This window comes from Talpa occidentalis, unplaced genomic scaffold, assembly GCF_014898055.3.
Source record: "Talpa occidentalis isolate TD23 unplaced genomic scaffold, MPIMG_talOcc4v2.1 talOcc4.9, whole genome shotgun sequence".
Taxonomy (NCBI): Eukaryota; Metazoa; Chordata; class Mammalia; order Eulipotyphla; family Talpidae; genus Talpa; species Talpa occidentalis.
The window spans coordinates 6,295,574-6,322,701 of record NW_023605305.1 but is presented as its reverse complement, the minus strand read 5'-3'; the positions used below and the strand labels follow the sequence as shown (position 1 = coordinate 6,322,701).

At 48.8% G+C, this 27,128-nt stretch overlaps 2 protein-coding genes across 4 annotated transcripts in view; both read right to left on the bottom strand.

Moving 5' to 3' along the window:
• Positions 1-14,087, bottom strand: part of VPS13D (vacuolar protein sorting 13 homolog D) — a 199,992-nt gene extending 185,905 nt beyond the window's left edge. For all 3 annotated transcript variants that reach the window (XM_037501218.2, XM_054691171.1, XM_037501217.2), the window contains exons 1-5: positions 14,023-14,087; positions 10,950-11,122; positions 5,746-5,823; positions 3,483-3,673; positions 3,305-3,385 (exon numbers count right to left, since the gene is read on the bottom strand). In XM_037501218.2, coding sequence (XP_037357115.1) covers positions 3,305-3,385; positions 3,483-3,673; positions 5,746-5,823; positions 10,950-11,046 — 447 coding nt within the window. In that variant the 5' untranslated portion in view covers positions 11,047-11,122; positions 14,023-14,087. The remainder of the gene's footprint in view (positions 1-3,304; positions 3,386-3,482; positions 3,674-5,745; positions 5,824-10,949; positions 11,123-14,022) is intronic.
• Positions 14,088-21,912: 7,825 nt separating this feature from the next.
• Positions 21,913-27,128, bottom strand: part of TNFRSF1B (TNF receptor superfamily member 1B) — a 28,586-nt gene continuing 23,370 nt past the window's right edge. Inside the window, exon 10 of the mRNA XM_037498475.2 lies at positions 21,913-26,213. Coding sequence (XP_037354372.1) covers positions 25,933-26,213 — 281 coding nt within the window. The 3' untranslated portion in view covers positions 21,913-25,932. The remainder of the gene's footprint in view (positions 26,214-27,128) is intronic.

The window sequence follows — 27,128 nt, the reverse complement described above, 5'->3', positions numbered from 1 at the left end:
TTAAAAAATCACAGTAGAAATTAAAAAGACAGGCATGGAATGAGAGGAAATATTTTCACGTTATATATCTGATAAGTGACGAGAATCTAGAATATATACAGAACCCTTACAATGTAACAACAAAAAAATCAAATAAACCAATTTTTTAAATGGGCAAAGGATTTGGACAGACCATAAAACCAGATGCAAAAATTGCCAATGAGCACAGAACAAGATGCTCAATGATGTAGCCCCCAAGGAGAAGCGCATCAAAACCCCGCAGTGAGATGCCACTCTGCGCACACCAGCACGGCTCTCACCGGGAGACACAGTGGCAAGAGTTGTTGAGGACGTGGAGAAACTGAAATCTACATACATTACTGGTAAAATTAAAATAATGCTGCCTCTTTGGAAAACAGTTTGACAGTTCCTCAAAAAACAACACATAATTTTGAGATGACTCAAAATTCCACTCTGAGGTATACTCAAGAGGCCTGAAAGCCTCACGTCAAGCCTTACATATGAATATCGGCGGCAGCATCATTCGTAACAGTCAGAGTGGAAATAACCGAGATGCCCACCAACTGGTGCAGGAGGAAACAAAGTGCAGCATATCCTGACAACTGCCACAACTCCGCACCTGAGCTCGCCGTAGACGACCTGACCACATACAAAGGCTTCCAGAAGCCTGAGCCCGTGTCCCAGGACAAGCCCACCCCGAGACCTCAGAGATGTTGGTTCTAGCCAGCGAGTGACAACAGGCCCCCTTCTCAGAGCATTTACCACAAATTGCTCACAACTGTAAATCCTTTCTCTGTCCCCAGGAGACACATGTCCTGTAACTAAAGGACCTGGAAGTCGCTCCTCTGAGAGGTAACCATCAGGTTTCCTGTCTCAGTCTCTGTGGGAAGAGCCCAGCTCACAGACACCGCCTTGTCTATGTCCTTATCACACTCAGTGACCAGCCCTTTGTAACTCTTCACGAAGGAACAGCCTCTGTCACACCTGCAAACGCCCTGAGAAAGGCCCAGTCACCTCTGTGCAAGTTGGAATGAGCTCCGCTCTCTGCCCTACTGTCAGCAGCAAAGACTGAATAAAATCTGTTTCACTGCTCGAACTAATGTGCTGTCTGGCTTTTTCACCCCTGACAATCCAACAAGGAAATGTATTATTCAGTCATAAAATGGAATGAAGTGCTCATACAGGCTACTTCCTGGATGAACACAAAAGCATTATATTTTCATTTAATTTATTAATTAATTTTAATTTAATTAAATTTATTTAATTTAATTTCCAAGGGAAAGGAGCTTGACACAAAAGGCCATATAGATTTTCATTAATGAGGGAAATGCTAATCAAAACCACAGTGAGCTACCAACCCACACTGGTTAGAATGGTTATGGTGAAGGGGAAAAAAAAAAACAAGTGTTGGTGAGGGTGTAGAAAAAGGAATCCCACTGGTGGTGGGAGTGTGAACTGGTATAGTCCTGATGGAAAACACTATGGAGGTTCCTCAAAAAATTCAAAATAGAACTATCATATGATCCAGAAATTCTATTCCTGGGAATTTATCTAAAAAAGCTGAAAAAACTAAATCAAAAAGATAAATGTATCCCTTTGGTCACGGTAGCATTATTACTGGAGTCAAGATAGAGAAACAAACTGTCAACTGATAGATGAATGGATAAAGAAGATGTAATACACTTAACACACACACACACCCATAAATATATTCAGTCATATATTTATGACTGAATATTATTCAGTCATAAAAAAGATGAAATCTTGCCATTTACAACATGGACGGACTTTGAAGGCATCATGCTAAGTGAAATAAGTCAGAGTAAGACAAATACCATGATTTCACTTTTACATAGAATGTAAAAAAGAAAACAAGTAAAACTCATAGAGACCAGACTGGCAGGTAGAGAGGAGGGGGGGTCTCAGGGTAGGATGTTATGGTGAAAGGGATCAAAAATATAATTCTCCAGTTATGAAATCAATCAGTCATGGGAATATAATGTACAGCATGAAGTCTAGAGGCAATAATAATGTATTGTCATTTGCAAACCATCAAGAATAGATGAAAAGCAGACTTACTGTGGTGATCATGCCAAATGTCTAACCATTATGTTATACACCTGAAACTAGCACAGTTATATATCAAGGCTATTTCAATAAAAAGGACCATATCATGTATATTTCATTTAAATAAGTTTCCAAAAGGCAAATCCATAAAGAAAGTAAGACTAGTGGTTGTAGGAGGCCTAAGGAAAGCGAAATTGAGAGCGACTATGAATTGGGGGTGGGGTTTCCTTTGGGAGTTCATGAAAGTGTTTTGGAATTAGTGACAATCAGTGCACAATTTTGTAAATATGTTCCAAAAACCACTGGGTTATATACTTTAAGGGGTTAATTTTAAAATCTAGGAACTAAATCTCAGTAAAACTACTATTAAAGATAAAGTAATAATGGTAATTTTTTTTTTTTAAATCAGTGACGGCTAAATAAATAACAGCCTGAAACAGAATTCAAAGTAGTCACCTCCAATGTACCAAAGTCTGTGCCATCATTATCAAATGTATGAAATGAACAAGTTCAAACTGCACTGACTGGGAGGGGCTGCACCTTGAACACATTTGGCCTGTGTGACGCTGGCGCTGCGATGGGGGCAGGATTACCCGGAGGGAATCAGCAGGGGCTAGCTCTTGTTCATGAAATTACTAAGAACCCTAATCTAGTTCTTGAGAAGAAATCAAAATTGCAATTATAGCAGAAAATGCAGCCAACAGCCCTCGCACTGTAACCCATCAAACCGCCACCACACACATCAACAGGAGCTGAGACATCTGTGTTCGGTGTGTCAACTACAGGCCATGTGTCTCATTTTACCAAAAATGTGTCAACTACAGGCTATGGTCTCATTTTACCAAAAAAGGAGCAGACTGGTGGGGTTAAGTGATTTGCTCTCAAGCAAAACAGTCATGAAGGTCTAGGTGGCCCACTTCTTAAGAAGAAATTCTTTAGCGAGTGGGATTCCAAAATTCCAAAGCAAAAACAAAGTGCAGGAAATGAAATGGAAGCAACAGGAAAACTCCTACTCAATGAGCTGAAGCAAGAGCAGCCCGCATGTGCCCTGAGCGTGGGACTTGCTTTTCAGGTTTTCTCATTGGCAAGGCCTCCGAATGGGCATGGCTGAGCAGCCAGCCCTGCGCACACCCTGCATCAGCTAAACGAGGAGCCACCAGCAGCTCAGACATGAGACACAGGGAATCCTGCCAGAGCCCAGGCAAGGCTGTGCTTTTTATCAGTCAATGGGACTTACTTCGATATTCTCCACAATTCGTGTAACCACCGAGGCAGTCACTGAATACCAATAGGATTCCCCTTTCTGCTGGCGTTCGCTCTAGAAAGGAAGGAGCCAGCGTTAGCAGATCGGTTAGATGTGCATTGCGTGGGTCGCACCACAACGGCTCTGATGGACAAAGGGATTTCTGCCTTGCCTTCCACTTTTCCTCCAGGGCTTGAAGCAGAGCTTTCTTGCGTTCTCTTTCCCACAGCTTCTCCTTTTCATCGTTGAAATCCTGTATTTTTTCTGGAGCGCCAATTAAGTGAAGGCTGGAGATGGAGATCACCCAAGGGTCCACATGGGGGCGATAGAAGGGAATCTGCAGGGTTACCTTCCCAATTAGGCCTGGGAGGAGAGAGCAAGTCTTGTTAAATGCCTATTTTCTATATTCCCATTTTTCTGTAGCCTCTTGGTTTTCTTTAAGGAGCATGCTTACTTTTACCATTTATTTTTTAACTTAAAAAAAAAAAGGCAGCAGGCTCTCATACATGTGACATAAAGGTTAGTGAGCTGAGATCTGTAAGAATGAAGCATAATATATCAGATACTAGAACAAGTTCAGTGTGACTTTACCAAATCAAATGCAACATCTCTCCTCGGGAAACCACCTCCTCCCCAGTTGGGCTACACCCGAAACTTCCATGGGGTGTCTTTCTTCCCAAGGCACTGGCACAAGCCATAGGGCACAAAACACATTTCTGGTTCATTATTAATCAACTGGCTGGTTGATGAGTATTTGTGGGAAGTTACTGGACTTATAATATGTCCAATTTTGAACACATCAACTGAAACATTTGTAACATTTTGGTGTTGCTCTATCAATGAAGAATTCAAATGCTTCATGAGAACCTGGACTGATGGGAAAGCTAAAGAGCCCTGCCCAGCTGTGATACTTATTTCCCAAGCTCTGCCGCTTCTAGCCAACCTGCCTCAATTAGTAAGACATAAGTCACCACGTCCAATGCTTAAGGCACCTGAACTGTCCTAATGGGTCTCTCAAAGACCAACACGGCTGAGCAATATTCTACCACGGAAAGCAGCACTGTTGTCAAGAGTGTGACCATTACCCCCGAAGGGGTACATTCAATTGGGGCTGATCTGTTCTAGTTAAGATAATGATGTCATTAACAGTGGTATTTTTAATGACAATACCAAATGACTGTATGATCCAATAACAAACTGAGAAATTTTACAGCAAATAATAATTTTTTTTTAATTTTAATTTGGATTTGATCCAGAAAAATGAAAACAAGTTTTTTAATTTAATAAGGTTTACTTAACTCTAAAGCCATGTGCCAATTTTCACAACACAGAATTTCACCAAGTGCACAGTTTTAATTCTAACCTAATAGAGAGAGGATGCCTAATATGTGATAGTTAATGACAGCAAAATATAACTTGTTACACTTCTTTTAACTTTTGCAGACTAAGCATTAAAAGGGTCACTTTGTAAAAATATTTTAAATTTTCTCTGTTTTCCCCCAGAGCCTCCCTTAATCCTTTGCTATTAAGTTGTCTTTTGGCAGTACCTACAATGCGTCATTCCTCTTGAGAGTTTCTTCCAAATTCTTATTTGTCAATCCCTTTGCATGTGATTCTGGCAGTTCACCCAATACTTGAAATGACTGCAAGAAAACCCCAATCTTTTGCAAGATTTCTATTCTATTTCACCCAGCAACTGATTTCCACTGTCTTTGCATTTTAGGATTATATAAGTACCCTAAAATAAGGGAAAGACTAACTTATGTCAACAGGCTATTGTTGAATAAGGGGTGTCTAAATAGGGACTAATTTATAAGTGTACCTTAAATAGTTTGATTCCCTACAACTCTTATTTCCTTACCAACCTATAGGAACTCCTATAGGAACCGCAGGCTTCGTTTTGAGTCACTGCACATGTTGGCACATGTATTCCTCTCGACAACCCAAGATGTGGGTACTATTCGCACCCCATCTTAACCAAGGGGAGGCACAAAATGGTTAGGACACTTGCCCAGGGTCACACGGCCAGGATGGCAGATATGGAATATAAACCCAAGCATCCCATCCCAGAGCCTACCTCTCATGGAATAAACTGCCTCCCAGTAATATTTACAACGAATTCTCAGAAAATCCAAGCCCTCAATATGTAGAACAGAAGTTCTCACACTCAAACTTCAGAATTACCTGGGGTGCTTATTTAAAATGTGGGTTCAATGGCACTCCCTTGGAGATTCTAATCCGTAGGTCTGGGGCCACCTCATCTCCCCTCCAGGATCATCCTTAATACCAGTTTCAGTTGCCTAGAAACCACACTTCACAGAGTACATGCTGTGCTTCCACGCCCGCCTCTTCTGGCCACACAGACCAGGGTTCCCAGTTTTCATATCCCAACCAATTTAAGGCTCAAGACCGTCTCCTCCTTTAGTGCCACATACCAGCTTTGACTTCAAATGGTAATTCCAGTTCTTTCAAGGCATCTTTCTTTAAAGGCAAATTTTCTAACTCAACAGCACCTAGAAATAAAAACAAAGGGTGAAATGTCCATCCAACAATCGCAGTAGGCGCAGACTGTGTGCAAGCCACTGAAGGTTAAAGAGGAAGTTTTATACCTAGAACCAGGTTATAAAATGCCACAGGCAGCACCAGGTACTTTCCTTAACTAATTCCTGACCACCCCACTCTGTCACGTAAACAGCAGCTGACGCCGACCAGCACATGAAGGGTTAGGCAGGATCTAACTCTTACTGGAATGAGCCAGACAGTAAATATTGCTTTATGGTCTCTGCTGTATTTAGCCATACTCTGTTTATAGTCCCCTTTTGTTGTTTTTTTAAACAAGCCTTTAAAAATATATAGGCCACTCAGCTGGCAGGTGGGATTTGGCCAGTTGCCAGTTTGCAGACCCCCATTTAGGCTAATATTCACCCCAAAACCATCAATGTCCAAATCACCTGGACTAATATGCAGGCTCCTGAGTCTCCTGTGCAGACATCTCTGAGATAGAAAGAGAGAAAATTGTATTTTGAACAAGGCCCTCTATCCACCCAGCCCTGAGATATACTGTAGGTCTGGGAGCCTAGGAGAGTTGAATAAATGTCCTCCTCTGCAGGTGCAAGAACCAGTCAGAGAGCTAAGGAAAGAACAGGACCACAGCTGAAGGCCCAGCATTTACGAGAACATAAACCCAAAGCACAAGATGTCTCTAAGGCAGCTCTGCAAAAACAGTCAAGGGTGCGCGGGGTCCCGCTTGCTCTCAGCCACAGAAGTCATTCACTGACACCTGTGGCAATGCCACGCTGTTCTAGGTGCTGGGCGTGTGGAGAGATGATAGGGTCCCCATCCTCAAAGAGCTGGGGAAAGAGCCAGTATTTTAAAGAATTGCGTAACACTAGGGGACTTCGGAGCCACTTAAATCTGTCTGAGACACCTATTTTCAACCATTACAGACAACCAGTACAGACAGCACCCGGTACGAGAACCCAGAAGATGGGCAAGCCAGACATTGGCTCCGAAGACAAAACTAGCTCAAGAAATGAGTGTTTTTCCCTTTAAATGACTGCTCAAGACTTGGGGGTTATTGACTTTTAAAGAAGTACACAAATCTAGCAATTCAGCAGATTCTGAACAAACGCAGCCAGCTTAGTTTTCAGACTTCTGCAAGGACACTGTCCCCCGTGGGACACCACATCCCTTAAGACTAATCAAAGGAGAAGCGAGTAACCCCAGAAGTGCAGAAACAAGCCTGTTTCCACATTTGGGGAGAAAATGATGATGGTCACACAGCGCCCTTATCAGCTGGAATGGACTTATGGGGGAAAGGATATCATTTCCTCTGCTTGTGAAGTGCATCACCTGCGACTTGAACCGTCTGGCCTGTTTTTCAATACCCAAATCTGTCACAAGGCAGACGGGCCTAGGTTTCCTGGGCTGCTGTGTAGCCTGAGTAAGTGGAAGGAACTACAGGTGATCCACATCATGAAAAACAGGAGACGCTGTAGTGAGAGGGGAAGGAGGCGGTCTAGAGAGCAGAGGGGGGAGGGAAGGACAGTGACCACAAGTCTCAAACTAGGGAATCGGGCCAAGCGGTGGCCGGTGGCTCAAGGTGGCTCCAGGCTTCCTGGGTTCTCCGCCCTCCCCCCCACCGCCTACCTGCATAGGCCCACATCTGGCCCTCCTGGGAAATGTCCCTCCGAGGGTCCAGGCCATAAAGCACCCACCAGAGCAGGTGAGGACTTAGAAATGGTCACAGTGTTCACCTGTTTTCCAGGCAGGTCTTATTTGGGGATGTGCCTCCAAAAACTGCTCATCTCACACAGACAAGAGATCTAGTCACTAGAAGTGGGGTGAATTTAGAGCTTGGCCATTTTGTAGTAAAGGCTAATGACTACTGAATTCTCTGTCTCAGCTCCAGTATATTTACAAGGTCAACCGGTGCAGAGCTTGTTAAAAAGGGGGCATGGGTTGGGGTGAGGAATCTATTACAAATATAAAGATACACCCACAAAGGAACACTGGCAATGGCTACCTCCTTCTCCCTAGACTATGGAGACAGGCCCTGCCAGCTTTAGCCTCGGCCTCTGCTCACACACGTCCTCCTGCCTGGAATGTGGTGACCCACCCCACACCACCCTTGGAAATCTTGCTAAAGCCCCTCAAAGCTATCGCCATAATAGCCTTCAAGCCCTACAAACAGGATGAACACCCCTTCTTAGCACCACCACGTTATGCCCATACCACTAGCATAACATAGCACCCAGTGGTACTGCAGGAGTTCTGACTCTTCAACAAGTGAGTGGTCTGCGAAGGGCAGGCACATTGCAGGCGAGATGGAAAAATAATACTGGTGGTGATAATAATGGCAGCCGTGACCACCAAGGAGACCTTACTAGGTACCAAGCACTTCATATGCGTTATCCCATCCAGTCCTCACAATATTCGAGGAAGTACTATTATTTCTCCATTTTTAAGATGAATAAAATGAGACTTACAGAACAAGCAAATTGCTTAAAGGTCTCAGAGCTGCTAAGCGGTAGCGTGAGTTCATGCCATGCCCGGCCCGTCTTAGGTGGCAAGGGGGAAGCATGGGAGAAGAGGCTAAGTAACTGGCTCGCAGTCACAAGGGTTTCTAAGTGGTGACACCAGGGTGAGACCCTCCTCCTGAGCTCTCTGCACGTCTCCTGCCTCCCCTCTTCATTCCATCATCACACCGAGCCTTCCCAAAGCAGCTGCTCCGTGGGTGCTGAATGACGGACCAAGTGAAACCTTATACAAGTGCTGTCTCTGTCCTTCCGCTACTCACGCGCCATGTGCATTTTTCTCACTTCTAGCATGTGTGCCCAATCGACGCTGCAACCCACAACCAGCCACATGTGGGCCACCACAACGATGACGACCACTGACATTGACTGAGGGCACAAGATATGAGCAAAGAACAGCTCTAAGCTCTTTGGCCTACATTAAAGCGTTCAGTCCTCAGACCTTATGTGAGAGTTAATATCATCTCCAATTTACAGGGAGGCTGGAGCATGAAGAACTTGAGTATTTTGCCCAAGTCACAGGTAAATGGAAGAACTGGAATCCCGATGCAGTCTGGGCTCTCTCGTGACTGTGATTTCAGTCTCCGCTGCAGGTGCCAAAGCATCTCAACAGTGAATGTTTGCAGATGGATTGGGGTAACAACTTAGTTCTATCTAGTACTGGCCACCCCCAAACTCTACTTAAATGTGTCATCAACTCAACAAAAAGTACTTCTTTACAAAGCTATTCCCTTGGGACCCCACAACACTCCAAGAGTCCCTGCCCAGGCACCGTGGGGTACTGTGAAGTCAAAGGATGGGGGTGCATACTACGATGATTAAGAAACAGTTTCTTTCCGTTTTACACAGAAACATCCCTCAAATTCCACAGGTTGGTTAAAACACATAGAGAATACTTTGTAAAAAGGAAATAAACATAGAAAAATAGTTTAAAGCACCAGAGAGATTCACGCAACTGCCACAAGACCTCGTCTGTCTAAAATTGCTGAGATTAGAAATCTGTATTAGTCTAGACCCCACGATACAGAAAATGCCACAAATATCTATGTCTTCATGTCTTCAGCAAACATCCTGTTTCCTACCCCTCGCAGAAGGCCAGCTCCCTTACCAGCAAGGCTGTGCTCCACGTTCTCGCCACACCGTTACCTGCCCTGCACAACCGACTTCACAGTGTGAGAATGTCAATGAGTGACCAAGAGGTGAACTTGACACTATTGTACTTTGAACGCATCCGCTTCCCGGACAGCTGGCCACTTTTGCTTTCCCTTCAGCAGGCCTGCCTGAGCACAGGAGGAAAGCAGGAGAGAAGGGGAGGGGAGGCAGGCATGGGGAGGGAGAGGCAGGGCATGGGGCGGGGCGGCCATGACAGCGCCCTCAGCCGAAAGCCGCACAATCATGTCACTGATTCAAAGGAGTCAGAAAAACTCAGAAAGTCACACTTCTAGGGACTAGCGAACCACTGGCACCCCATTCTCAGACTATGCAAATTTCTGCATCACTGCTAATTCCACTAATCTGTCCTGGTCCACTTACCAAAACCCCCCTCCCAGGAATCTGAGGTCTGTTCTCCATTTTCCACAACTGTGCATGCTTGAGGCTGACCTGACCTCCTGTCTCTGTATTTGTTAAAGCGTTCCATTTTGAATTGAGCAAAGAACTTAAAACAAGGAGAAAGCAAACAAAGCACTTTCCCAAGTACCATACCAAATCACCAGGCTGTACTTACATAGGCCTGGAGAGGCCAAAGAGCCCCAAGCTCTAGCTCCCTTACCACTAAGCAAGACAAGACCTGAGACATCCTGCTGAAGACCTGACAGTGCCATCTTGTAAAGCCTCTATGGGGTGTTTATTACCCGAAGAGCTATAATAGCACCCTGGAGAGGTACCGTACCCTCTCTTTCTAAAGAAATGGAGGCTCAGAATTTCAGGGATTTGCTCCCAGAGCTGATAAGTAACAAAGCAGGATTTGAAGCCAAAGCCAATGCCATTGTCACTACACCACCATCGCCTCCATAAAGCTTTACAAAGCTAAAAGGAAATTAGCTGAGATAAGGCACTGTCACCAGTAATATAGCCGGGTGTTTTTTTTTTTTTTTAATATTTAATAGTTCCCTAAAATCTGCAACACACCTACACACTTAAGTTACTCTGTAATAGTAATCATTTTGTCATACAGAAGAGCATATTTCCTTTTACACACATTTAATGCAAAGCCATACAGGTGCTAGATTTTATTATGCCCCATACAAGAAAAGAATTTTAAAAATAGATACACTAGGGCCTCCCTCGTGGCGCAAGGGGTTAAGTCTCAGCACTATGAAGCTATCTGCAGCCATTGCAGCAAGAATTCGATCCCCTGCCAGAGAGCTGACCCACATGGTGCAACAGACCTCTCCTGTCTTGCCCACTGCTCCCCTCAGCAGCGTATTTCAGTTAATCTGCCTATTCTGCTCCCCACTCTGTCTCTGGTGAATCCTCTCACCACCCCCGCAATCTCTGGCCTGCACCCCAGCTCTTGTATGCATACATAAATAAATCTTTAAAAAAAAAAAATACAAACACCACACAAAGACATACTGTGCCAAATAAATACCTGCACTTACCTTTCAGAAGCGCGACAGAGAGCTGGTCGGTGTTGAGGTTATTGACGTATTTCCCCAGATAGGTATTGAGAACCCAGGCTACGAGACCTTCCAACATGACTACAGCCTCTAGACAAGGTGTTTAAAACTCTTGGATCATTCTGGACATCTCTCTCTCATGGTCACCAAAGAATCTATAAAAGGAAGAGATAAACCAGATAATTTTCTAAGCTTATTTCCAACTCTATCGTCACTGAAGGTAGACAAATACAAAGCACAGATTTAAGAAAGATGGGGTGGGCAGCACTGCAAGGGACCCCATTCGTAAACGGGGGGCCAGACCAATTCATCTGCATTTGGATGCAGCTATGAGGTCACTTACAAACTTACCCAAAATTCCCTACAACTCAAAGTTGTATATCTTTTCAGTGTAACTGATGATTAAACTGCTTCTTTTCAGTGATTCGCCGCTGGACTAGACTGTTCTGACAGTGTCTCATCCAGGCAGTACGGCAAAGCCTAGAGACATTTTTTATCACGACCAGGGATTGCTATTGCTATCTAAGGAGTAAATCACAAAATCTGCCAACCATACTACAGTGCACAAGCCAGTCCCCACACAAAGAATTAGCCAACCCAGTACGTCAATACGGTTGAGAAACGCTGTCCTAAATTAAGGCCAAAATGCCCTAAAAGATGGTATGAATGAACTTGTTCTGCAATGCTCTGCCCTAACTCAATTTTGCAAATTTTTTCATCAGGGTCATTCATAAAATAACAGAAGTAGGAAGGAGGAGGCAGAGCCTTATCATTGTTCTTAACTGTCCTGGAATCGCATTCCTGGAACCCGGGCACCGGTAGATGCTGATAGAATGAACCACCTCAGTAATTGCAAGCACCAGTTTGGAACCAAACCCTCTGGTTCCCGGTCCAATATTAGCATTCAGTACTGACTTACAACTGCCTATGATAATAACTGCTGTGTAGTAGCGTTACCAAAAATACAGAGGTTACTTTCAGTATTTCAAAAAGGAACATGAGAGGACACCAAAATTTAAGTGGCTCAGCGGGGTAGAACCCAGTCAGAAGTTTGTGCTCCAAATCTTCCTCTGGGCCAAGCACATGGGCCCCCGGCCCACCCTGCGGAACACTCCAGATTCTCTAATGCCTCCCACTTGGAGCCAGGCCTTTCAGGAGCCTTTCCAAATATTCTGCCCCACCTCCAGTGATTGTCTTAGTACTACAAGACTGACTTATCCCAAGGAAAACTGCCACCAACAAAGACCCAAAACACAAGGCTATAAAAGTTAATTAACTCAACCTCCAGGCCAGATGACTTTTATTTGTCCAGAGTTTAGCACTTGCAGATAGGATTAACTTTTGTTTGTCAACTGTGACAGTAAAAATAAGTAAATAAATATCATTTGGTGAAAGAGTCATTTCTTTCCAAAGCTTTTTTAAAAGCTACATTTTGTGTAAAACTGGGAATCCACTAGAGATTATTGGGCCCATTTATTTAAAGAGGTGACGGCAACAACATTTTTAAAGAAATGCTTAGCAGTCTGGGTAAAGGGAACATTTCTTTATTATAACTTGAAACAAGTACATCTGTAAAAACAAAATGTGAACCTGACTAATGCAGTCTTACAACGCAGACTCCAGCACACTGAGGCAAAGAGCCAACACCGAGCACTTTAATTTTGAAGTTATTGCCATTGATTTCGGCTGGAAAGGCCAACAAGCTCTCTTAAGTGCCAACTACAAAGGCTCTCCCAGCAAAGGGAAATAAAACTAGTGTCAGTTTGTACACAAGATCAGGCCCTACTCTTCTTCCCCTGAAGCTGGAAGAAGGCAAAGCACAGATTAAAAGAAAGTGGGGTGCGAAGTCCTGGTCAGTAAACTGAGGTCCAATCTGGAAAGCATCCATTAACTCTGTTAAGCATCTATCCCAGGCTGGAGGCCACTTCAAGGATTCCCTTAAGGAATCTGGTGTCAGGATTGGCAGCCAGACTGGCCAGATTCCCAAAGTGTTTACACTCTAGTCCATCTCAGGGCTTTTAGGCAGCTGCCTGGCACTGCCCCCCACCTGACCTCCCCTAATCGGTGGGGCAGGTGACACTGGGGATCAGTGTTCAGACCACAGCGGACAGACAGCGCGGCATGACCTTGAGCCAGGCCCCACCCTCCAGGGGCGGCCAGAGCCCAGAGAGGAAGGACTGGCAAGTGGACTGGGCGCTGCTCCCCGAGGGAGGCGGAGGCGGAGGCAGGGACTGAGCGCTGCAGCCCCAGGGAGCTCGGAGACTGGGGGACAAGGAAGGGCGGGTGCCAGACCCCGGGTCCCACAGGAACTGTGCTGCCCAGAAGGCGAGGCTCCTGATCCTCTGTCCTCTGAACCTTAAGCCCCGCTCCGGAGGGACAGGTACCCCACCTGTCAGATAAAACCTGGAGGGGCCAGGGCCAGGGATCCCAAACGTGGAAGGAGAGGCTCGGCCAGGTCGTGACCCCAGGGTGCGAGGGGTTAAGACAGGTTGAGGCCTGATGTCCCCACCCCAGAGCGCGCCCCTAGAAGGCTGGGGAAGGGGTTGGTTAAGATACTCTGGAGAACGGGCAGACACCCCATTCTGGGGCGTAAGTGGGGGGACTCGCACAGTGGGGGCTCGCACATTAGGGTCCCGCAAAGAGAGGGCGGCTCAGACGGAGCGAAGCGGGTTGACAACACCCCAGCCCCAGGGCGCCCACTGTCAGGACCCTGGAAAGGGCGCCGGATCGGGCGGGGGGTGCTCTGACACCCCAGGACAGGACGCCGGGGTCCCTGAGGCTCAGGCAACCCCGATCCTGTGCCTGGGGTGTCCGCGGGGGCTCCGAGGCACGGTCCCGCGGGGGCGGCGGTCTCGGGGCCGGCGGGGGCTCGGAAGCTCAGGGTCTCCCCGCAGGGGCTCGCACGGCCCAGGGCCGGACGCCGGGGTCCCCCGCGCCGCGCTCCCGGCGGGGGCCCCGGGCCCCGGTTCCGAAGCGGAGCCGGAACCGCCGACTGCGGCCCACGCCCGACCCGCGCTCCCGGGCCTGCCCGCCGCGGGCCCGCCTGGCCGCGTACCTGTGGGTGTCCGGGCCGCCCGCCCTGCCCGGCACTGCGCGGCGCTTCCTCTCCGCCGCTCCTCAATGGCGCGGGCCAGTGGCGCTCCGGCCGCCCAGACCCGACCAATCGATAGGGCGACGCGCCGCCGCCTGGCCAGCCGAGCGCCGAGTCATCGAGGGCGGCGCCCCCTGGCGCCCGCGCGCGCTCCTGTCGGGCTGCGGGCTCCGAAGGCGCGGAGCGAGGGACAGCCCCGCCCGCCCGCCCGTGGCACCCGGGGAAACTGAGTCCCGGAGGAGGGCAGGGCGCAAGGAGCGTGGCTCAGGCCGCCTCGGAAAGCAGGGTTCGTCCTCCTGCAGCGCTCTGCTTCCATCCACGGGAAAGCTGCCCTTCTCTCAGCCCACTCCCCCCGGGTCCCCCCATGCACCCCCAGTCTGTTCTCCTCGTCTGAGCCACTGGAGTGGGCTAAGACGTGCTTCAAACCTTAAAACTTCCCTGCTTAAAGCAACTTGCCCGTTGTATTGAGAGTAAAACCCAGCTCCTTACAGACCCCACACTAAGATCCTCCTGGCCTGTGTCTGCCACTTTCCCTGGTCCTTCTGCCCCCTCGGCCCCTGCCTCAGGACCTTTGTGTCTCGCCTTAGTGAGCTTTTCCCCTAGACCACTGCTGTCCAATAGGCGCACTGTGCAAGTCACACGCAGAAGCCACATAGAAATTTTAAATTACTAATTGGCACATTTTTTAAAAGAAAAATTAATGATGTGTTTTATTTAATCTAATAGGTCCAAAATTTTATCTCAATCTGTAGCCAACAAAAAAATGTATTCATGAGATCTGGGGGGAGCGGTTAATAGTATTTCATCTCAATACAAATTAGCTCATTTCAGTAGCCCTATGTGGCTGAGTAGCTACCCTGAGTAGCTACCCAGAGTAGCTCTGGGTAATCCTTTTTAGCTGACTCTTTCTTGCTTCAGGTATTCCACCTGCCCTACCTCAAATCCCCCTCATCCATTACCCTGTTCTGTTTTCTTTTTAGAATCGAATGCTGAGATTATCTTATTTATTTGCTTATACATGTGTTCTCTTTCCTCACTCCGACAGCAGAGATTTTGCCTTTGTCCTCAAATGTTTCTTCAACACCTAGACATTGCCCAGCACAGAAAGGACGCAAAGGCACTGTGAATGAAGGAACAAATGGGTAGAGAGATGTGGCTCCATTCTTACCTTATCACCAAAGGGTAGGAAGGACACTGTGGGCTCGTAAAGTCAGAAGATGCAGGACAAGAGTTGGCAAAGCTGCTCTGGGGTATTAACCGTGATAATTATCAGCCCTTGTAATGCTACGCTAATGAGGGCAATCGCTACTGACTCACTCCTGAGCAAGAGGAGTCCCCATAAAGTGGGATCAACTTCTCAGAATCTCCAGGACACCAGCTTCCCTCAGGGGCTGAGACCCAGACACCACAGATGGGAGGCAGAGGGAAAGCAGAGCTGAAGGATCTCTGAATCTGGAGAAACCTGGCTGTACCTGGGAAGATGATTAAAAATGCAAGAGTTTATCCCCTGCACCTCTGGCCTGTACCCCAGTTCTTGTATGCATAAATAAATAAATCTTCAAAAAAATAAAAATGCAAGTGTGCAGTCACCATTCAATCAAGCAGCATTCCTGAGGATCTTTGTGCCCTTGATTTCTTAGCCATCTAAATATGCATCCACCATACAGCTGTCCTCTCCCTTGGCATTTGCCCCCGAGAGAAATGAAAGCCATGTGCACGCAGACTTTACATGAATATTCATAGCCCAAACCAGGGAATGATCAAACATCCATCAACCCACACATGGGGTGCTTCTCAGCAATGAGAAGGAGCTATGGATACCATTTTGGATGAACCTCAAAAGTATTAGCTTAATAAATAAAGACCACATACTACAATGATCCCATTTCTATGACATTCCAGAAAAGACCAAACGAAATGGCACTTGATTGGTGGGTGCCAAGGACTGCAGGTGGAGAAAAGAGGTTGACTCCGAGCACAAGGGAACTTTTCAGGGTGATGGAACTATTCTATATCTCAATTGTTGTGGTGGCCACAGGGCTGAATACAGTTAACAAAATACATCAACATAGGCACTTAAAATTGGTAAATTATGATTTATGAAAATTATTCCTCATGAAAGCTGATATTTTCTTTTCTGTTGCAGTCCTACTTCAGATTTATTTTTATAAATAGTGCAGGACACCAGCCCATGCAAATACTAGTCCTTCATCCTCATATCAGCAGCCAGGGGCCACTAGAATCATCTACACCAGTAAGGGGACCAGAGAGCAGGCAGGAAGCCAAAGCTGCTGTAGAAATATTTCTTCTAGCCCACGCAGTATTTTGAAATAATTAGAATTAGTTACCAGGCTTTAAAAGCTGGCAATTAACACTTGAAAACATAAATTGGGAGCTTCTTTAGCAAAAGCAGAAGATTTGGTGACTGGGAACCCTATACTTCCTATGCCCACATTCATTCACTACTTATTAAACATTTACTGTGTACTTCGCACTGCTCTAAGTCACTGGGGCTACATCACTGAAAATAGACAGAGTTTGACCCTCTTGGAGTTTTTATTCTAGCAGGAGTGGCAGACAGCAAGCAATAAATGTAACAGACACATAAATTACACAGCATTTGAGGTGATAAGTGCTGTGAGCACCCCAATGGGGAGGGAGGTAGGGACCTGAGGGGTGGGGGGCTTGAGATTTTAATTATGAATTAATTTAATCAGATCTTGAAGACATTTAGCCTGCCCAACAGACAAATACTGCAAGCCACATGCCTAATTCTCAATGTTTTAGTAGCCGCATGAAAAAGAGTAAAAAAAGGGGTGAAATGACATTAATATTTTTTAACCTAATATCTCCAAAATATTCTCACTCCTACATGTAATAAGTAAAAATTATTAATGAGATATTTTGTATACGAAGCGCAGGGTCTTATACTAGACCTTATATTTCACAGGTCCAGTTTGGACTAGCCACATTGCCAGTGCTCGGTAGCCACGTAGGCCTGGTGGCTACTGTACCAGACAGCCCAAGTCCAGGATGGCACCAGTCCCTCATGGGGAAGAAGACAAAGAACAGCCCACAGCTCAGGGAGCAGCCCCCTTGCTTTACAAATGGAAGTTATGAGCTCCAGGGAGGGAGCTCCTAGGCAGGTGGGGGGCATGGGGTCAGGCTGCCTGGTCTGAGGTTCTCCCCAAGCAGCCTTTAGCCCAAGTGCCCAGCTTTCTGCCCTGGCTGCTGGTTTCAGAACATGGAGTTGGAGGCAGGTCAGAGTGTAACAGGGTGGTGGCCAGGAAAGGGGGAGGTTCCAGGTTCCCTGCCCCACCCAAGGGAGGGTGGAGCTGAGCAGGAAGAGGAGAAGCTGCAGAAGAGACTGAGGAAGGAAGCAGGATGGAGCCAGGAGACCTGGAGGAGGCGCTTGGAGCCTAGAGACACGTGAAGAAACTGCGCTTGTCTTTTGGTCGTGGACTGGGTGACACAGATGTGGGTGAGACCCGTGGGGAGGTGACCATGGCAGCTTTTATCTTGATGTTGATTTTGCTCTTTTCCTTCCGGGCTTGTCTGGTTGTTTCTGACCCTTTTCTGAGGGTCCCCACTGGAAGATGCTTTAGACTTGTGGCAGGCTTTGGGGCCTTGCTCTGGGCCATTTCCATATGGATGGACTTTTACCCACGAGGGGACGGGTCACTTTGGGTGCTTCATTTAGAAACTAGACTCTTTGCCTTACCTGTATTGTTTCCTAGTTTTATTAAAGTTCCTTCCCATTAAAGTCTCCTATGTTTTGTGTTGATGCGGCGGATGGCAGAGCCTATTTAGAATAGGCAGGTTTGCGGGGTTTGGGCTGCCCCTCTCCCTGTCCTATAACAAGAGAAGTCCTGAGAAAGAGCGAGCCCTTCCTTCCCCTTTGAGCCCAGGCTTTTGCTTTCTTGTGAAATTCTCAAGAGCTGGCTGTCAGGAGCCTCCCACAGTAAACAGACTGTCCATCCAAGTTGACTCCCTAGATAAGTATCAAACCCAGTCCGCCCTGTCCCTTGGTGCCCTCCTCTGCAAAACAGGGATAATGGGTGCCTTGCCTATCTCTCAGGGCAGTTATGGAGATAAAATAACCAAAAGCTGTTCCCCAACTCTTAGACGGCAAAACTAGAGAACTTCTCACGCTCCAGGGCTCAGATCTCCTCATCACGCCCTAAGGAAAGTTCAAGGTCCTTTCTGTGGCTCCTGAAACCATCCCCATGTCCTGTCCTATCCCTGGTTCCCAGCCTGCCCTGCCCTCCCTTCACCAAGGCGCTGTCTCAAACACCATCTCCACAGAGAAGTCCTGCTCAACCCATCTGTTGCCTTGCAGGCGGCTGCTTTGGACGCAGAAAGGGATGAGAGAAAGAATACTCAAAGTCCAGTGAGAGAGGCGTAGGGAGCTCACCTCTAAAGGAGTGCAGCCCAAACTCTGGGCAGTCTCAGATTTATTTATAAGCAGGATCAGAGACAGTGGGCAAGTATGTGGAGAACCTCACATTCTTGGGGGCGCCTTATCGGTGATGTTAGCTAGGGTGGAGTGACCGGGGGCTATTGCCTGGGGCGCTCCAGAGTTCCCGCTAACCAAAGCATACTATCTCTAATCCCTATTCTTACCTAGCTTTCTGCTAATCTTCATAAGTAAGATATTCTAGGGCCTCCCTGGTGGTGCAAGGGGTTAAGATGCAACCTATGAAAGCTATCAGCAGCCTCTGCAGCACGAGTAGCATCCCTGGCCAGGGAGCTACCCACATGGCACAACAGGCCTCTCCTGTCTCCCTGCTGCTCTCCTCAGCAGTGTATTTCAGTAGATCTGCCTGTTCTGCTCCCCACTCTGTCTGTGGTGAATCCTCTTACTGCCCCTGCCCCCTGAACCTCTGGCCTACACCCCAGCTCCTGTTATGCATAAATTAATAAAGTAAATCTTTAAAAAAAGTACTAGTTTAGCTTGTTTATTATAGCTCATCATGCTACTCTGGCCATAATATCTGCCTGCTGTTTTCAGCGGATACTGGTTTCCCAGTATATTCCTTACACCAGGAATTTTGGCCTTGGTGAGAGGCCCCTGCCTGACCCTACATTTTAGCTTGACCAGCAGGAACTCTGGGTACCAAGACAATAGCCCCGAGAATAAGGGGGCCTGGGGATTCCACGCCCATCTTGCCACCTAGCAGCACCCAAAACCCCTCCCCCCATGTGGCTTTATTTTCCTTCTTAGCACTTACTGCCACTTGGCAGAGCCCACGTGTCTCTCTACACAGCCCCTCCTAGCACATCAGCTCCTCTGGCCGGGTCCAGCAGCCTCTCCACTGCCCAACCACACACAAACAGCAGCAAATGTTTATTGAGCACTTATTATGTGTAGACCCAGTGCTAAGCATTTCCTGAAGTGACTCACGTGGTCCCTCGTTCTTTGGGAGCTACTATGTTAACCCTATTTTACAGATAAAGAGAGTGAGGCACAAAAAAGTTTATAAACTTACCTGAAGGTACACAGCTAAGAAAGGGGGGAACTAGGGTGGCTTCAAGAACCCACCATCCATTCAGGGAGTTCTACAGCGATGACAAGTGAATGCAAACTAGAGGAAGAAGAAGAACCCAAAAGTTGCTCTCTCCCCATCTAGGCAGGCCCTATCTCAGTGAAACCACTTTTCTGTCCTGATCAGGGAAAAGAAGAGGCAGGAGGGACCAGCCCTGGCTCGTTTTGACTAGCTAACACATCAGGCAGGCGTCTGCCCTCAGTTGTTCTGAATTAAATAATTATATATTGTGATTGGTAATAACAGATGCATATTTAATCTTTGCTTTCATTCCTGGCTCAGAGTTCCTAAAACCCTTTGAATCTCCTAACTGATGAGAACAATGGGAGGAGCCTCCTTTATCCTAATTGTTGGTCTTAGGACCTCAGTTCCTGAAGTAGGCGCAGAGGCCATAAAGGCGAAGGCATGTCTTGTTATTCATAACAAACTCCTTGCACCCATACCTGAGTTACGTGAATGAGGTGACTTTTGGAAAGCCCCTGTAGATGTGGGCTGGTTGCCAAGGAAACTGACCATTAGAGCCCCACCCTCTATCTCTGGGTTGGACTGGGGGCTGGACATCAATGTACAATGATTTTTTTTAAAGATTTATTTACTTAAGCACACAAGAACTGGGGCACAGGCCAGAGGTATGGGGGGAGGGGGTGAGAGGATTCACCAGAGTGGGGAGCAGAACAGGCAGACTGACTGAAATACACTGCTGAGGGGAGCATCGGGGAAACAGGAGAGGTCTGCTGTGCCATGTGGTTCAGCTCCCTGGCCAGGGATCGAACTCTCCTGCAGTGGCTGCCTATAGCTTCATAGTGCTGAGACTCAACCCCTTGCGCCACCAGGGAGGTCCGTCCAATGATTTAATCAAGCATCCCCATATACCAAAGCCTCCATGAAACCTCAAAATGATGGGGTTCACGGAGTTTTCAGGGTGCTGAACAAGTGCAGGTGCTGGGGGTGGTGCTCCTGGAGGCGGAGGGGAGCTCACTCCTCCCGTGTACAGCTCCTCAGGCATCTCTTCTATCCGGTGTTCCTGAGTCTGAGTTGTATCCTGTGTAATAAAGTCCACTCCAGCAAGTTACCTGTTTTCCTGAGTTCTTCAAGCTGCTCTAGCAAAATACTCAAGTCCAAGAAGGGCATTGTGGGAACCTTCAATTCCCAGCCAGTCGGTCACAGGCTCAGAGACCACCTGGGTTTTAGGTTGGTCTCTGAAGTGGGGAGAGGGAGTCTTGTGGGACTGAGCCCTTACCCTGGGGGATCTTACGCGCTCCAGGTCCATCGTGTCTGAAAGGGGTGACAATGTAGCGCCCGCCCCCAGCTAGTGTTGCAGAATGGCTTGGCCTTTCTGCAAGTTTGGTGTCAGAAGTGAGAGCTGAGAGTAGAGGAGGTAGAAATATGATTGCAGAATTCAGGCTACTAGATGGGGAGGAAGAAGAGGGAGTATCGGGGGGAGCCCACTGGCCTAGAATAAAGGACTATGGGGGCTTTGATGGTGAGAGGTGTGGTCACATATGTCTGAGGTGCGAATCTATTCCCCCAAGTCACATACAGTGTTGTAAACCAATGTTACCTCAATAAAGGGGGGAAAAGGTGAAAAAAGAGAAAAGAGAGACACAGATAGTTTTGCTTCATGTCCCTTCATACCACATTGCCTTTCAATACCCCCACTGTTTAGATGGGGAAACTGAACCCAGGGATGCTCAGGCGAGAAAAGGAGTGCTGGCAGCAGAATGTGGCAAGAGGGTGCCTGTAGGTAGAAGCCACTGGAAGGGACTTGGAGAGCAGGAAATACCCACTTAGCCTTCCTCTCCTCCAACTAGTGCCTTCCCACAGCCGGACCCTGCAGGAAGCCTGCAGAAGGCAGCCCCGGGGGACAGGGCTGGGAGCAAAGAGCTGGAGCACTGGACAGAGAGCAACCAGCGCGTCGCAGGTCTCTGCTTCCAATCTGTCCTGCCCTCATAATGCAGGGCCGAGTCAGGAGGGCGCGTCCCCATCTCCTGGCAATAAGATTGCATGAGAGGCAAGAAAGAATTCGCTTTCCTGTCCCCAGTCCCACTTGCCGACTGCCCTCTTTCCAAAGGACAGCTCTCGCCGCTGGTTACAACTTTTTGCTGAGTTCCCGGCCACTCCCCCCCACCCCCCCCACCCCCGGCCTCACCTGGGTAGGAGAGTGGCTACCCTTGAACCTGGTCCCTTGTTTCCCTCTCACTGCACCCACCCTAGTTGCTGGGAACAGAACTCAGCTCCCCTACTCTCTCCCCAGTCCCTTCCCTGACCTGCTGATCCAGAGGGGGCGCCCCCACCCCTTGATCCTCTGCACGCATTTGCTCCCCCTGCTATTAACTGTGTGTTCCCTCAGTCCTCTGCCCGCCACTTTCACATAAACACGTGGCTGTTCAAACCCTGGGAGCGGGCAGGGTCCATCCGTGGTACTCAGAGCCTGGAAGCTGGATGAGGTGCAAAATGAGTGGGGCTGGAGAAGAGCCACAGGGGCCAGATGAAGAGGTGCTGGCCAAGGAGGCAGAAGCCCCATCTTTCTGCAATGGCTGCGCTAATGTTCTTTTCACAACTGTCCCCTGCAAGCCACGGAGGCCACCACCCCTTGTCCCCTCCAGCGTAAACACTGTGGTCAGTGGTGTCCCTTGCATGCAATCTCAAGTTGGTGGGTCAAAGCAATGGTCTTAAGACACTGTCAAGCGAACATTGCCTGAGAAATCATCAGATCACTAGGACAGATGGTTGGGGACTTTCAGCAGGAGGAGAGAACAGGTCAGTTCCCTTTTTATCCTTTCTGGAGAATCCGTAGCCAGCTATGCATAGCCAAGAATAGTGCAAGCCCGTTAATATGAATCAACTTTTTGTTTAACCACTCGTCTCATCTTCCTCTTTTCCTTCCATAAAACACCCTAACTTTATCACGCTGGGGAAACATTTTAGGTTTTGACCCCAATCTACCTGTCTCCCAAACTGCAATGCTTTGATCCCAAATAAAGGCACTTTGCTGTTTTCATAGCTTTCTGAATTTTTAGGTTGACATAGTGATGGAGAAAGACGGAAGGGTGGCGGGTGAGGACAGCAGGATGCAGGACATGAAGATTATGGCTGTGATTATCTGTAGTGAGGTCTAGGGCTATTACTGACCACGGGCCAAATGCACCTGCTGCTGCTGGTGTACAGCGGACGGGCATACAGTGACACTTGTGGTAAAACAAAGAACAGATTTGGTCTTTGTCCCTGGCTCCTGACACAGGAACCCTTGCGATTTCCTAAGAAATGGGGGCCTGTTCTCCTGAAGGAGCCCCTTTTGAGCATACTTAAGCTTATGCTAAAGAGGTAGCTCAGGGTAGAACCCCAGCCAGGCCTTTACGTGACAACGTCCTTTGCAGCAAGCTCCTCCACCCTCTGTTACTGAAAACTCCTGCTCCTGCCTTAGGATCAATTCAGAGAGGAACTGGCCTCCCTCTTTAGAACCCTGCCCTGATCTGCAGGTTGCTCCCAGGGATGGGCATCCTGGGTATGGCCCTGGAGGCCAAACCCTTGTTCCTGGAGGGGGCTGCATAAGCTGTGGTGACCCCAAGAGCAGGCTGAAGAGGGAGGGGTGGCAGGGCATGTGATGAGGGCATATTTAAAGGTCAGTTACCTGGTACTGGACAGAAAGCTGCTGAGGGAGAGACTCCCTCCCCTTCAAAGGTGCCACTTTGGCATGTAGACTGTTGTAAGCTGGAGACAATTAAGGCCCAGAAGATACAGGAAAAGCTTTTTACATCTCCCTTAACTGCCTTACCGGGAAGAGAGCTATGCACAGAGGTAGATTTTTATTCTAGAAAGACTCATACACACGGGGAAACATCTGCTCACCAAACATTTGCTCTTCTCATCTTCCATGGGTTACCTTCTTCCCCTTGAAGCCCAGACCCCTGCCCCTTTCTCTTTAGTTCAGAAGGAGATAGAAACTTAATTGCTTGAGTGTCTTCGAGTCTCGTATGTTTTTTAATGGGGCTCTTGTATATACAAAATTAAATGTATTTATTTTTCTAGCTCAACTCAGTAGCACAGGAGTTGTTACACAGTGTCATCTCCATAAAAGGGGGAGGTTCCAGATTCCGTGCAGCCCCTAAGAGGGGGAAGAGACACATGGAGCAGAGGGACATGTGAGGAAGGAGGGCGTATCGGCTTCTCGGCTGTGGATTTGCACCAGGGACTTGGGGGACACGGAAGGAGACATGTGAAGTTGAGATACATGGAGACACTTGCAAGAGACGTGGGTGAGAGACCCATGGGGAGGCTGACAATGGCAGCCTTACCTTGATTCGTACTTTGATTTTGCTCTTTTCCTACCAGATTTACCTGGCCCTTCTGGCCCTTTCCTATGGGTCCCCACTAGAAGATTCCTGAGACGTGTGGCAAGCTTTCTGGTCTCCGTGGCCCTGCTTCGGGCATTTACCCATAAGGGGATGGGTAACTGGGTATTTTATTGGGAAGCTATTAAATATTATCCTTTCTTCTCTTTATACACTATTTCTAGGAAAGCTTTTTTTTTCTTCCTAAGAGAATGCTTTATCTTTATGGCAGATAAAGTAGATGGCAGAACCTCTTTAGAGAGTGCAAATTTGAGGGTTCTGCACATTTAATACCTGACACTGACAATGTCTTGCTTCAAATCATGAGGCTAGATGAATGACCTAGAAGGAAGAAGGGAAAAGCTTTCTGCCTCTGCGCTGTCACCTCACTGCTCACAGGCCTGAGGTAACGACCAGGCTCTCAGCAAGGGAAGCTGGCTTGGGGGTGCTTCTGGGGTCCAGTCACAGCCTGGAGTTGTCAGAGACAAGTGGCCACAAGCCCCACTGACCCCTCCATGGTGGCAGCAGGCAGGCAGGACCATAAACAAACCCCAGCTCAGACCCCAAGACCAACATAGATCACATGGATTACTACTAAGCAGAAATCTGTCTGATATACAGTGCAAACTCAGTGTCTTGCGATCAACACAAGCTGGGGTGCCTCGGCCCCTGGGTCACAGCCGTCCTGCTGAGCCGGCTGCTCTGAGGCCATGAGGCCTGCGGGCCTCCCATCGACGGGCCACCAGGGGGCAGATGCGCTCCATCGCTCTGCAGGATCCACGGTGGGTGGAGACACTGGTCAGCCCAAGCAGCTGGACATCCTGATGGGGGTGAGGAGGGTGGAGGCAGTCTTGTCTCCACTGTGACGCTGGGCTCTCCACCCCCAAAGCTCAGCTGCAAGTTCTAGTCCAGCGGAATTTTTCAACAAGAGATCCAAGTACCTGTGAGCGAATGGACTTCTCAAGGAGTCCCCATGCCCTTCCTTCCAGAATCTGGTCAAGGCCACACTTGCCCACTTTCCAAAGTGGTCTGACTTGCAAATGGGGAAGAATCCCTTGGCAAAAACTGCCGCTTTAGCTGCTCCAGGGCCGGCCACTCAATCCGATGACGTGGGCGACACAGACGTGGGACCTGCCCTCAGCACCTTTGGTCCATTGGGTATTGCGGCGAGCTTAGTGCCAAGTGGCTCCTTGGTTCCCCTGGGGCCTGGGACTCCAGAAACAGAGGGAGGGGGTTGAGGGAACAGTAGCACTTCTTGGGAGTCAAAGGAGAAAGGGCCAGGCTGAGGTAGGTAGAGAGATGGCTGGGGTCATCTCGAACTCCTGACATTACCTGATAGGAGTATGGCCTCCGAGGGAGGAAGGAGGAGGGAAGTGGGGCCCGAGCTGTGGGTAAACTAGAGCCTAGACCTGGTACAAGATGGGACAGAAGGAGACTTGGAAGTGGTGGTTCCCAAGATCTTAAGCACCCCTGGGACACATCCATCCGCTACAGGGACTGCCACCCCCTCCCTGCACAGCACCATCTGCTGGATGACACCTCCACCTGCTGGAACTGGGCTGCAGTCTCAGCGATCAGGTGCTGCCCTGCTCTAGGGGCCCCTCTCCATGGGGCTCAGGCAGCGGACCCCCAGGAGACTGGAAGTGAGGGCCTCCCAGGGAGCCCGAGCTTGAGGAGCCCAGGGGCTCAAACAAATAAACAAACAAAACACGCAAAAAGAAGGGCTCTAGAAGCCAAGCTCGCAGGACCAGCTGGGAGGTGGCTCTCGGAGAGGCAGGGGCTCCTGCGGGCAGCCCAGCACACCTCGTCCGTGTCCAGCACCTGCGAAAGCTGCACTGGCGACAGAAGAAGTTCCCCTCTCTTCTCTCTGATAATGAGGCTGTGGAGGCCACTCGGGGAGTCTGGCCCAGAAAGAATGCAGAGTCCTGGCTGAGGTCCCTGCGCGGGGTGGTCGGGGTCAGCCCGCCGTGGCCGTGGCGTGGCCCGCGCCCGCTGGGCTAACTGGGCTTCATGCCGGCGTCCGGCACGCCGAGGGGCAGGGGCTTCTCCTCCAGGTCCTGCAGCAAAGTCTCCGGAGCCCCCGACTGGGACTGAAAAGCACATTCCTCCTTGGAGAAGGGAACTCGCTCGTCCTTCTGGGAGCCTGGAGGACTGGCATCCGGGTTCCCCGCCATGGAGCCAGCCTGCGAGGGGCACTGAGAGCCGTGGTCAGACCCACTACAAACGTTCACGATGCAGGTAACGTTGACTTGGGTCCCGTGGCCGCCAGGTGAAGGCTCTGCCAAGCACAAGAGGGGAGAGGGCGGTCAATGGGGGCGGGGGTCATGGAGTAGGGGCGACTTCATAGCCTGTGCCCTGCCCAAGAGGCAGATTAAGACTTGTGGGGAAGAACAGGAGGCCGGGAGCCACAGAGCCCCACTCTAGAGCCCTCTGCTGTGCAACCTTGAGCGAGTCACCTCACCTTCATGTGCCTCATTTCCCGCTTCTATCAAGTAAGAACTGCTGGCCCAGCATACTGCCAGCAAGAGGAGCCAATTATACCAAGCTGGCAAAGGCACTCTGAACAAAGCCCACTCTTCACACAGGGCAGAGGGGTGAGCAGTGGCAGGAAGTCTGTTTGCAGGACCCAGGCTGCCCCTGGGGATGATCTACTTTCCCGTAACTGCCAGACACCAGCCGTCCGGGTCAGACCCCATAGAAAAAGGCCAGAACCCTCTGTCACTGGCCCATCATCTGTAGGCCAACAAATCAGCATCAAACGGTAGGAAATTGCTCCTTTATGGAGATGAAACATAATTCTCTGCATTCACAGCAGATCCTCCTCCATGCAGAACTGTAGCTAAGATTTCATAAACCCGGGATTCCCACTCCAGTCTGACACCCAACCCCAAGAACTTGGGGCAGCCTGGGAAGAGGAGGGAGCCAGCAAGCTCCCCAGAGAGGTGAGGGTGGGGGGTGCGGGCTGATATACTGGGGCCAGGAGGAAATTTCCACCCTGAGCCTCCACGGTACCCAAATGTCACCCAGAGTCCCCATGGCCTTTGCACATTGTGAAAGAGACATTGCGGGGGTGGGAAGGGTACCACATGGGGGCCCAGGAGGAAGCCACAGCAGACAACCATGGAGGAGGTGTCACTGAGAAATCAGAAAGACTCCAAGAAGCCCAAGAGCCTACACTTGGAGCTCATTCATC